Source organism: Symsagittifera roscoffensis, chromosome 2 (genome assembly GCF_963678635.1).
Source record: "Symsagittifera roscoffensis chromosome 2, txSymRosc1.1, whole genome shotgun sequence".
Taxonomy (NCBI): Eukaryota; Metazoa; Xenacoelomorpha; order Acoela; family Convolutidae; genus Symsagittifera; species Symsagittifera roscoffensis.
In genome coordinates this window covers 25327811-25339952 of record NC_087063.1, presented here as the reverse complement: position 1 = coordinate 25339952, position 12142 = coordinate 25327811, and the positions used below count along the sequence as shown (strand labels likewise).

The window sequence follows — 12142 nt, the reverse complement described above, 5'->3', positions numbered from 1 at the left end:
ATGGTAGATGCGATCTATCGTCGGCTGATCGAACGAGACTTCGCTCTGGAGGACCCAGAGGTGGTCATGTTGCTGACCGCCCTGATCAACATCTTGGGGCACGACAACCGTGGGGACCGCCCCACGGAAGTCCTGTTGATGGCAGCATATGGAGAAAGAGGAGTACTAGACCGCCCGAACATGAGAGTGATGAGGTGGAGAAACGGGGCTCTCTCAGGGAGTGACTTGGCGAATGAGCCTGGGTTGGGAAGTTCTAGGACTTACCAACCAGGTGAGATGCCAATGCCCTCTAAGCCTAAACCTGGGCTGACGAGAATGCATCGGGAGATGAACAGCGAAGCGACCTCGGCTGGTTCACCACTGAGAGCAGCTGTGCCACCAAAAAGGGCGAAAGTAACACAGAAGGTTCAGACGAACCAAACCATACAAGATCTGGACGAGATGAACGATCAACTGAGGAGTACGAAGAAGGAGTTAGACGATATGACGAAGACCATGCTGGCGATACGATGGCTGGAAGCTCATGTGAGAGAAAATAATAGACAGGAGGCACCGACGAGAGAACAATTGCAGAAATTAGATTGTCTAAAAGATTTAGATCTTTTTGAGACAATGTGCAAAGTTCTAAACATTCCGATGGAAGTGAAGAAGATATGGGCAAGAAAACGATTGATGCCATGGTTCAGAGCTAACATGACTGCATGGTTGTACGAGTATGCGAAAAAGCATATGTCGAAACATGGCAGAGTGTACAGTGAATATCAGCTGGATATTGGGGCAGGAGCTTTCAAGCGAGCTTTCGTGACCCATCGGAATGCAGTGACCACCGCTGTGAAAAGAATTTCCAGGACGAGCGAGCGTAGTGGAAATGAGAAGGCAGAGATGCTGAAAGAAGATTTGGAGAGAAACGTGACGTTGTGTCTCCACAACAGCTTCTGTAGAAACAGAGAATCAAACGTGGATCCCCTACCTTGCTGTAAACAGAGGGTGGAAGAGCAGAAGTGTTGGAGGACGGCTTCCAACAGCGTCAGGATAGTCAATGACGTGCTACAAGACACGGAAACCGAAAGTGCGGAGTCAGTGTCACAGGAGGAGGAAATGGAGCATTGACGAATGGTCGAGAAAACAAGAGGCGGCAAGAAAGAAAATTAGAAGAATTTAGAAGTTTTAGAACTTCTAAACGACGAAAAAAGAGGAGAACAAAGGAATGATGAAGAAAAGTCAAAACTCAGAATTGTTTTATGTGTGTGAAAAACTCAAGTGAGAAACCAAGCAACCAAGTTGTAATTGAAAACTGAAACATTTTTGTTGAGTTTTGAAATTGTTGCATTTATAAATTTGCATTTTGGTTTTAGTTGAAGTGGCTTTAGAGACACTCACTTATTATTTATTTAGAAAGGCTTGAGGGAAGAGTATATTTAAATATTCCAGCCTGCATGATTGTTTTTAATCACTTAGGAAGACTGATCACTTTGTGGTGACATGAAAAACTTGAGTAACTTCTTGAGGAGGGAGGTTGTTGCATTGTTCTTTCTAACCACAAGGTCTCTTGGTTTTAATATTCAGGACAATAAACAAGCAAGATTTCCGAAGGGAAGGAGCATAGTAGGATAATTTTAGCTTGTTGGTTGGCAGGACTGTCCTGCAAGCCAACACCTTTTAAATCTAGGAGAAAAAGCTTTAATCGGGACATTGACACTGGAAGTCAGAAAATATGTTTTATCTTAAGTCATATCCTCAATGTGCAGATTAATGAAAGAATTTGAAGGCTATAGTGATGTAGTATGATGCCATTTATATTCTGCAGTGAGTCGATGTGACGTAGATAAAAGTAATTTCGTGCATTTTGTAAATTCTGTTCGATGACACTGTAACCATTTAGAACATAGTGCGATTCAATGAGGACATTGACCGGACTGTCCGGGGAGTATGTGACATTCGACCAGAATGGCCAAAATTCAATTTATGCAGGATTCGAATTTTGAGCAGTAAGCCTTCCGAGTTGATGATTTCGAAGGATTAGCGACGTTATTGGAACGTTTAGCCAAACGGTGAGGGCTAGAATATTCTAGTATTTTAAATTTTCAAAAATTCGAATGATGACGTCACATTTCTGAGAAATGCTGAAACGGCCATTTTAACAAAAAGCGAGTGAAAAAGAGAACAACTTTATCTGTGATTGCGAACAGAACGAAAATCGAGATTAAAGAAAAACGACAACGAACTACAATAGCAGAGAACGTTCCAAGTTGCAACTATTGTGCTGCTACAATAGTTGCAAGGCCGTTGCCAACAACGGTGAAGGGTGAGAACCAGCCTTCCGGATTGGCGTGAAATTGAACTTGAGGAGCTTGATTCACTGGATTCAAGAATCCGGAAGGGTTTCGGGACTGGAACTTTTAGCCTTTTATATAAACTTTTAGCTTCTTGTCATGTCCTGAATTGAATTTAATTAACAACTGGATTCATTTTGATAAGGATGAGAAGCTAGGAGTTGTGGGAAAGGGTTGATCCATCTTCGATGGAGATGATGATTTTTATCTACTGAACAAAAACAATAGTAATATAGTAAGTAGTAGCCCTGCTTTTAGGAGTGACCTCGTGGTCTGGGGATACTGAGACCCAGCCATGAGCTCACTATTTCTGCATGTAATCTAGTTAATTTGAGCGTTCTGGTCGAAGCCGGAGAGCAGTAACGTTTTTGTCGACCCGATGTTAGAAAGACCACCGAAAAGTACTGGCTTGGTAGAGACGGTGAAAAGCATGCAAAGCTCTGTTTAGACGCTAGCCAGTCGTCTTAAGACTTAGTTTTGTTATCCGTCGATATGTATCTTCCGGGCGAATGTTACATAACCAAACGGAAGGGCCCCTTTTGTAATTTAGTTTTTGTTTAAATATAATATAGATGGGTTTTGAAGAATTTGATATTTTTCCGATAACGGGATTTCAACCCGGAGAATTCAAATTATGAGTTATTTGCCTTGACCACCTTGTTATCTTGCCTTGTGCCTTAATTAGTTAACACATATCTTAATATCAAATACCATTAGCAGCTCAACGACAGAAATTGATATTTTTTTATCGCCAGAATAAAATTTTCTACAGATTGTGAGAAAAGTTGCTTAATGGAAAAACTTCCTACTTCTGAATTACAATACACCTGCTCGGGCAATGGCAAACAAAATACTCGTATCTCAACATCAAAGCTTGGTGTATCTTGTTTTAGTCTGACCTCGAAGTCATCTTTTGTCGTCTCTCCCCTCCCATTTATATATTAGGAACATTTTTCATCTATCATGAACTGAGCGTAAATTCAGAAAACTATAAAACCCTGACGCAACCAAAAATAACAAAATGGACGGAGTCCGAGGAATGTGAAGAAGCACCAAATGATGGAAAAATGTTACAAACTTAAAAAAAAGAGAACAAACTTATAGATAGGAACATAAAATGAAGCGCTTAAGGAACATTTACAATTTCACAAGTCAGCTTTCTTTTCTGTTTTACAATCATCCTTTCGAGATCTCACTACATATCGCAGACTCGCATCTCTATTCTAAAATCAAGGTTATTGTTCGCTTACTTTACCAACGAGAGACCATCTCCTTCCGATTTCTGAGAGTGGAGATCCTTTAACATCTTTTTGTTTACCATCAGCACGAACATCCGACATAACACATCTGCAAACTATCACTTTTAATTTCAGTTTTTATCGAAAACATAGGATACAAAATAGACAAAAGGATTTTTCTTGATATGGCAGAGTAAAACATAATGTGGATAGAAGAGAGCCAGATGAGTGGGGATCAATGTGACATTCGACCAGAATGGCGCCAAAATGCATGGCAACATCGAAATTTTATAAAAGCATCCGAGTGGAAAATTTGCCGTTTCGATGGATCAAGTGCTAACCGTGCAATTTGACGAATTGGGAGAGGTTAATTTGAAGTTACTAAGCAGTTTTTAAAAATTCGTTCGAAAACAAAGACACGTCACGACCTTGAGACTTCGCGACCACTGAAAACCGCGAAAATCAGAACAGACAGAATATCGCTAGAAAACAGCTACATTGACTCTCGACAGTGAAGAAAAAGAGTGAATCATATTGAGATTACGATAGAGGCTGTCCGAATTGTAACGATTGTAGCTGTACAATCGTTACCGAACAATACCCGAGAAATCGGAAGGGTATCCAGAAGAAAGACAAGACCGCTCTTCCTCCGGATTCCATGTTCCAGAAGGGTCACGGGAAGAAATCTGTAACTGTATTCTAACAACTTCCAGCTTCTGGATATATCCTGAATTGAATTAAATAACATCAAAATTCGTTTTCTGTGACATTCGAGCAGAATACCGTCAAAATGCGTGTCGATTTCGTACTTTTATTGTGGCATCCGATTGAAAAAAAAATTGGCGGTTTTGGCGGATAAGTAAGGCTAATGTGACAATTTAGCGAATTGGGAATGGTTATGTAACATTCGCCCAAATACTACACAGTGACGGAGCGTAGAAAAAGCACCTATTGACGACTGGCCGGCGTCAGTTACATAATTTCTACTCGTTTTTCACCGTCTCGACCTAGCCAGTTGATTCTCTGGTCTGTTTAGGGCTAAGTAAAAAGTTACTATTTTTAGACCATCAGTCAAACGACTTTTGATCAGCTTTCGTTTACATGCGAACACAACCACATAGCTGAGTCTCGGATCCCCAGACTACATGATTGCTATAAAAAACACGGCTCGAATTTCCGATTTTACTATGTTTTTAGTGACAGTTATATACTAAATCCATTGGAGATGGATTGACCCTTTCCTCTTACTAGCTACTCATATTCTAAAACAACAAATAATAACGGGGTTAGTTCAAATGTTTGGGATATCAGGGTAGCTAAAAAGTTAGTTTACTTTAGTCTTTCACCATATGACAGTCTCTGGGGGCCGAGCCTCCGATTCAGCGCTCTTTCAGTAAAAACGTCGTTATTACTCTAACTTCATGAAACTGGAGGGTACTGCTCGTTCCGTCTGCCCCACTGAAGCCTCCTTTCATTCTATCGAATTCAATTTGTTGTCTTATCGTGCGTGATTGTCACAAAAAGAGGCTTCGCTTTTTTCTGTCAATTTTCTCGACCGTCTGTCTCTCGCTAATTCGGTTGTTGTTGTGTTTTTGATCTGTTTTCTGGGTAAACATGGCCGTCCTTGCATTTCTCAGAAATGTAACGTCGCAATTCGAATTTTTCTTAAATTTTTCTTCTAGATTATTTTAGCCTCCTTCACATCAATATATGAAGACTAAGGCCTCTAATGTTGTTTTCGTGCTGCGACGGAAGGTTCCGCTGTGCCAATCCGGGGGAATGGTATATACTCCCCGGATAGTCCCCTTCAATGTCCCCATTAATCGCATAACTCCGGGTTATTGTCAAGTAGTGTTCCAGTTCTCTATAATATTTTTACAAACCGAATTAGAAAATGAAAATTATTTACTCCAACTCAACTCACTGCGTGTCATAAATGGCATCGTACTACATTTCACTGCCTCTCAACATTTTCACAAAATTTGCACTATGAGGAGTGTCCTAGACAAATTTTTTTTTCTGACTACCTACATCATCTCTCCATATAATTTCTTCTCGCTCTTGCTGATTAAAAAGTTGGGACGTGGCACGGCCACGCACCCGTTAAAATTAATTGAATGTCACTCACCAAGTATAATCATTCATTTATGCGTTTGCCCTCAATATTAAAACTAAGAAACTCTGTGGCTAGGAAAGGTAAGGAGGTACTCACCCTCTTCGAGCAAGTGTACTCAAACCCTACCAGGTCGCCACACAGTGGACACGTGTCTCACACAGGTTAAAAACTTCAGTCGGGTTTGATTAGTTAAATATACTCACCTATGCTCTATATATGTATATATATATTTAAATAGCATCAACTGAAATGTTCCTTGTTATTCAACAATTGCGATAATTAAACTATTCTTAACGCCTGGTTTAACCAAACTACAACCAAACAAAAAGTTTAAAAGTTTCAATAATCAAGCTTAATTGATTGGTACAAGTTTTAGGGCACAATGACAATTAAGTTTCTCTCTCTCTCTCTCTCTCTCTCTCTCTCTATCTTCATTTCCATCCCTCATTCCATTGTCTCTTGCTCCTGCTCTCCTGCTTCACTATCCTCCAAGACTTTCTGCAATATGTCAACAGAGTTGCGTGCCGTGCACCAGCTTTCCTGCTCCAGCAACATCGGTTTGCAACAAGGCAGTAAAACTACGTTCACTTTCTGCTCCCGGCTCCTTCAAAAGCTGTTATGCAGGCACAGGCTCACATTCCGTTCTAGGCCAGCTTGTAAGACCTCTTTCTTTTCTTGATCAGTAGCACAAGGCGTTCCCGCTAATCGCTTCACCGCAGTGCTGACGGCGTTCTTGTGCGTCAGGAATACTATCTTATAGGCTCCCGGTCCTATATCTAGCTGGAAGGGTTGTAGACTTCCGTGTTTTTGGACATATGACGCTTCGCGCGTTCATACATCCATGACGTCATAACTGCCCGGATCCAAGGCATCAAGTTCTGCCTCGACCATAATATTTCAATGGCTTTGGGTATCCTCAGATCCCTGCAGGTGGTTCTGAAAAGATCCAAACTGTGGTTACTTTTCACGCTACTCAGTTGCTCAGGCGTCGGCATCGTCGTTTCCTGCTCGCTCGTTCCCGCGTTGGCTTCTAACTATCTCACCGCCAGCATGGCACTAACTACCACAATTGACACTGGCTGGTTTTGGTCTGGCAACCCCGTGGAGTACAACTCCTCCACATCCCATACTAACACCGTGTTCCCGTGCTTGGGGTACCATAACGTCTGCGCAAAGCAGTGACAAGGATACTCCCCATGGATCATTAAGATATTCCTTCGGGTCCGGTACCCTGAAGCTCCTAGTAACGGTTATAAACTTCTGTTATAATTCAATGTACGTCGTCTTTTTCATCAATGGTGGGGAATTCTGTGTGTAACACTCCACTCGCCTTACTCTTCTGGAGTTCACTCACATAACCCTCACTCAACCTCATGAAATTCTCACCCACTAGGTCCTGCAACTCGCCTTCAGATCTCTTCGGGACGGCCCGAATGATCTTCCTCAGTAAGTGATACGATTTCTCCCACATTCTGGCCAACCTCACGCATTTTGGAACGGAGAAGAATTGGTCAACCAACACCTACTGCGTCCTCGCATTCATCACCACCATGTGCATAGGGTATTTACTACTGCAATATGGCGCGGAGCTCGAATTTACCAGATACTTCGAGCCAGTAGGCTTATGATAAGCTTGTCTGTCCTTCAGATTCATTTCATTTTCCCAAGCTTCTCGCCAACCACCAATTTTCTGCTCCGTTTGCAACGCTCCGGGGAACAGTTCCACATTCAAGGACGTAACCAGTCCATGGGCACGCTCCAGGCGTTCAAACGACTCGATCGAGCTGGTCATGCTGCAAAATCCCAGAGCTGTAATCAAGTTTACTTCCGTTACTCCATGACAGTCCACAATCAATTCCATTTCAATCTTGTCCGACATGCTTAGACTTCCATACAATTTAGCTAGTTGGCTATGTTGTTCACTCAGCGTATTTAGGCAATGGCCTGTACCACATACGTGTCCTTCCATCCCACAACTGAAAGCTAGACAAGCGCCCTATTTCAACAAATTATTTGGACAACCTCCCTCGGACAATTCCGTGGCTGGTTTGCCGTTCTTCTTTGCTACTTTCATGGCCATTAGATGGTGTATCACGGCCAAATCATGCAGATTCGAGTCATCATCAAAATCCAATGCGACATCTGCCGTCATATCCCAGATCAAACCGGCTTTCGGATGTGCGCACCATGAAGGATTCATGAGCTCCCACATGGTTACTAAACTGGTCTTCAAAGGACCGTCCCATGAACCACATTCAAAGCTCACTTGCCCCTTCAGCTCGGGAACCGAGGGTTCAACCACTCGTTCCTCTAAAACGATTCCCAGTTTGGGTTGTTCTGCCATTAACAGGCCGGTTTCTTTGACTCTCTCGACCCAGAAATCAAGGATTCTGACCTGTTCGTAGTCAAAATAAGCTTCCCTGGCCTCCTAATCCACAAAGGGGTTGTAAGCTATTCCTGGTATGCCGGATACGTTTTGAAATGACTTCAGCTTAGCCAAGTTTGCATAATCTTTGGAATCTCTGACTGTTTCAATGGATTCACGACTCACCTTCAGTTCCTTGTTGGAGTATCTCCTCACCTCCTCTAGCCTGCGATAGCTCTCTATATCGTTAGACTCCTTAGTCGGTATCAGCAGCGGCATGTCCTGATATAACTCCACAAGACCCTCAGAGAAATTCGTTCACAATCAACTCCCCCTTGCCGAATGGTTTTTATAAATTACTCTAATACAGGAGTGTGGATACGATCCACCACAAATCTAAGAAAACAAAGGGCATCTTTGCGCTTAGCCCAGGCTATCGCAGAGTCATCTCTACAAATCAACGCGCGCAGGGCTTCCATCAGTTCCAGCTCCTGCTCCTTCGATTTCGAATCATTACTAGATTCATATTCTGACCTTTTGAATCCCACCAGGTACCAAGCCCATCGCATTTGCAAGTCAGTCCTCGTACATGGGTAGGCTTGGTATGCTGCCACTGTAACAGGCGCATGCATCGTTTCATCAAAGTATCTCTGGAGTGCCGCCCTCCAAGAGATTTTTAACAACTGCCCCAAGCCGATTTCGTTCGCCTCCGAGGAAATCACAGTGCCGTACTCTTTTCGTTTCAGATTTGAGTTTTCCCATGTTGACTGAGTCGGGTATTGTGATCCGACTGTACTCGACCACGCCGATTCGTCCCTCCTGCTTCATCCGTGCCAGGTTTGTTTGCGAGGGCTTACAGTCATCAAGCCCACCGGATCCACTCTGGCTAATGACTTCCATTTCAAGCTTCGTATCCGCCAACGTTCGTGAATTCTTCTTAGATTTCGAGGCCGTTGAGGTCAAGCCTGCTAGTAACATATGTGGTATCAGGTTTTCTTTTCTCCCCCAACCGATGCCGAGCAATCTCCGTGTCCATCTTCACTCGTTTTCGGCCTCTCTCGGCGGTCCCGTAGGCCAACATTAAGACTACTTCCGTGGGACGATCCCTACGACCCTCTCGTCCTAACGCATTGAGGAGTGCGACGGTTAACATTGTCAGCTACGGGTCCTCTTGCGCAAAGTTGCAGTCAATCAATCGCTGGTATATCTCATCCAGAGGTCGTTCCTAGACTCGCTGAGATGAAATCTATCAAATCAATCTGTCACTCATCTTTCTTCGTGTATGTCTTGTCATACTCTTCCTATTGTTCAAAGTCAATAAACAAAGTGGGATCAATCAAGATCTGAAAAAGAAACCACGACTCAGAACCATCATTCGAAGTCGTTCCTTTTCTGAGATAAAACATCATTCACATCTTTTAAAAAGAGTCTATTGGAACTCTCTTTTGTTCTTGATTTAAAAGCTAGCACCAAGGTGGATCGTCTAGCGTGACGAGCCCGGCCCATCACGTGATCGTTTCGCTCCGATAAGAGGCTGCACTGATCGAACAGGTGAGGGCATCTCACCTAGCCGGTGATCCCTCTGCTCACCTAGTCCCGGCTCACGAGCCAAATCATGGCCAGACATTTCTCCTCGCCGCTATCTCATCAGTCGGTTTTGGCCTCTCTCGGCGGTGCCGGACTCGCCGTAGGCCAACATTAAGACCACTTCCACGGTGTGGCCGCCACGGCCTTCTCTTACCATTGCATTCAAGAGTGCGACGGTGAACATCGCCAACTCCGGGTCTTCTAGTGCAAAATTGCAGTCCACCAGGCGTCAGTATATCTCGTCTAGAGTCGTCCCTAGATTGCGGAGATAAAATCCATCAAGTCGTTCGTGTCACTCATCTTTCTTCGTGTATGTCTTGTCGCACTCTTCTGGTTATTCAAGGTCAATAAAAAAGTAGAATCAATCAAGATCTAAAAAACAAGTCACGACTTAGAACCATCATTCCAAGCTGTTCTTTTTCTGGGATAAAACATCATTCACATCTTTTAAAAACAATCCATTGAAACTCTCTTTTGTTCTTAATTTAAAAGCTAGCATCTCGGTGGATCGTCCACCTACATTTTTTTCAAGAAAACACAACTGAGCGCCGTCACTTTTCGTACCCGGAGTGTTCCAGGCTTCCATGACATAAACATCACATTAAACATAATCTAACAATAACATAATATACAAATACCACACATTAACACTTTCACATAACAATCTAATCCCTAATAGTTAACCCAAAACCTAATCCTAGTGCCTAAAAAGCAAACCTAACAAAGACTGCTTAACACCTAATATGGCTCTAGCATATGCTCAGATAATATTTTTTATGTATGAAGACTTCTATGTCTGTCTCTGAAAATATTACATGTACGAGGGCGTACAACTCTCTCGGATGCAGTTTTCCTCTATTGGGATCATAAACTGGTAAAAAGAGAGAGGTCACTCCTCTCTCAACCAGGAAATCCCTAAGTCGAGTTAAGGCCAGCCCCAAGTTTTCGGGATTTACATGTTGCTTGTCAGTGGCCTCAGGTACAAGAAAACACAAATATTTCCCTGGTATATGTGATGCGACAGGGGGCAGCGCTATCATCCCTCCCACACCAAGCCTCTGTTTCCACAAAAACTCGATATTCTTATACTCTCTCTTAAAGTCGGCCGCTAGTGCTGTCTTAAAGCTTTCATCCGCAGTTATCGCTATAGCGCACGTTCGTTCCGTGAGTATGAAATTGCTGTCCGTGACGACAACATTGTTTGAATAGTGGTTTGGTAGATTAAAATAGGATTCAAAAACTTGTCCAAAAGGTGGTTTTTTCAGCATTTTCGCCCTCCGTTTCCAGCTCTCCGGTTTTAAATTTTCAACCATCAGATTTTTGGTGTGGGTGAGTCCAACAATATCCATCAACGTCCCCGCCGATTGCCCAAAATTGAGCAAATCGAGATTGGATTCTGGAACACGTAAAAAACCATCTGGAGCGACCCAGGTGGACTCAGTATTGTCGTGACTGATGTATTTGATGCTGTTTTGGTCGACCCCTTGAATCGTCAAGATGGTCTCTTTTGGGCTGCTGGCAGATCATGGAGCCATGCGAGCACTCGCAGATTTGTCAGTTCTTGCTCATGCATCTGCTCGGTCTCCGGTTTGAATTTCACTTCCGGTTCAAAGCAATCGTCGACCCAATCCTGTTCTGTGTCGTTGACTAGGTCGATCTTATGTGGCACCACCACTTCGTCCAGTCCCACTAGCGAGTCCATCATGTCGCTCAACACTATCCTGTCTATGACAAAATCCTCGCCATACGGGTTGTACTTCTTCTTGCTTTTCCCTCTTTTGCTCCGGCGTGTTTCCATGGCGAAAAGAATGCCAGGCTGTACTCCTTCAATTTGATCTGGGCAGTCCCAGTCCTCTTCGACATATGGAAGAGTTTTGTCGTCCACCTCCACTCACTCGGTTAACACCAGGTCCAGTGGCAGATCGCAATTATCTACCACCTCTTTCCCGTCGTTTGTGTCGCGAGTGCCCTTTTCATTCAACATGCATGTCAGCTGGAATACACCAGTCTTCTGATGAGGCATTGTGTGGCTTGATGTTTTCGTAATGAGCCGCTCGTCCGGTGCTGAATCGATAAAAACGACCTCCTTGGTGTACTTCAATTGTTTGGAATGGACCACGCCATTTTTTCAATAATTTTGTGGTTCTCTTTGGTGGAACTACTTCCTGGAACACCAGGACATAATCTTTCAATCACACCAGGACATAATCAGTCGAATCGTTTCTGTATCCTGTCGTACACTTTGTCCACGCCTTGATGGCCCATCGGATCATGTGAACGAAAGAGCAATTCGGTCTGATACAACTGCGGTAACACTAAAGAATTATATTTGTAAAGGACTTTGTCCTCTTCCTTGGGTTTACAGGCCACGATCCTGTCTTTATTCAAGCACAACAAGCCCTTTCTCTTTAAATAAAATTGCTTTAGGATCTTGTAGCTGTCTTCTTCTAAATCACCTTTGTCAGGTGCTCCGTTTTCGATCCATCTCTTTAGGTTACTCGTC

At 43.3% G+C, this 12142-nt stretch overlaps 1 protein-coding gene across 1 annotated transcript in view; it reads right to left on the bottom strand.

Moving 5' to 3' along the window:
* The window catches only part of LOC134840454 (calmodulin-lysine N-methyltransferase-like), a 525993-nt gene that overhangs the window by 52864 nt on the left and 460987 nt on the right, over window positions 1–12142 (bottom strand). The window contains exon 2 of the mRNA XM_063856261.1: window positions 3584–3682. Coding sequence (XP_063712331.1) covers window positions 3584–3673 — 90 coding nt within the window. The 5' untranslated portion in view covers window positions 3674–3682. The remainder of the gene's footprint in view (window positions 1–3583; window positions 3683–12142) is intronic.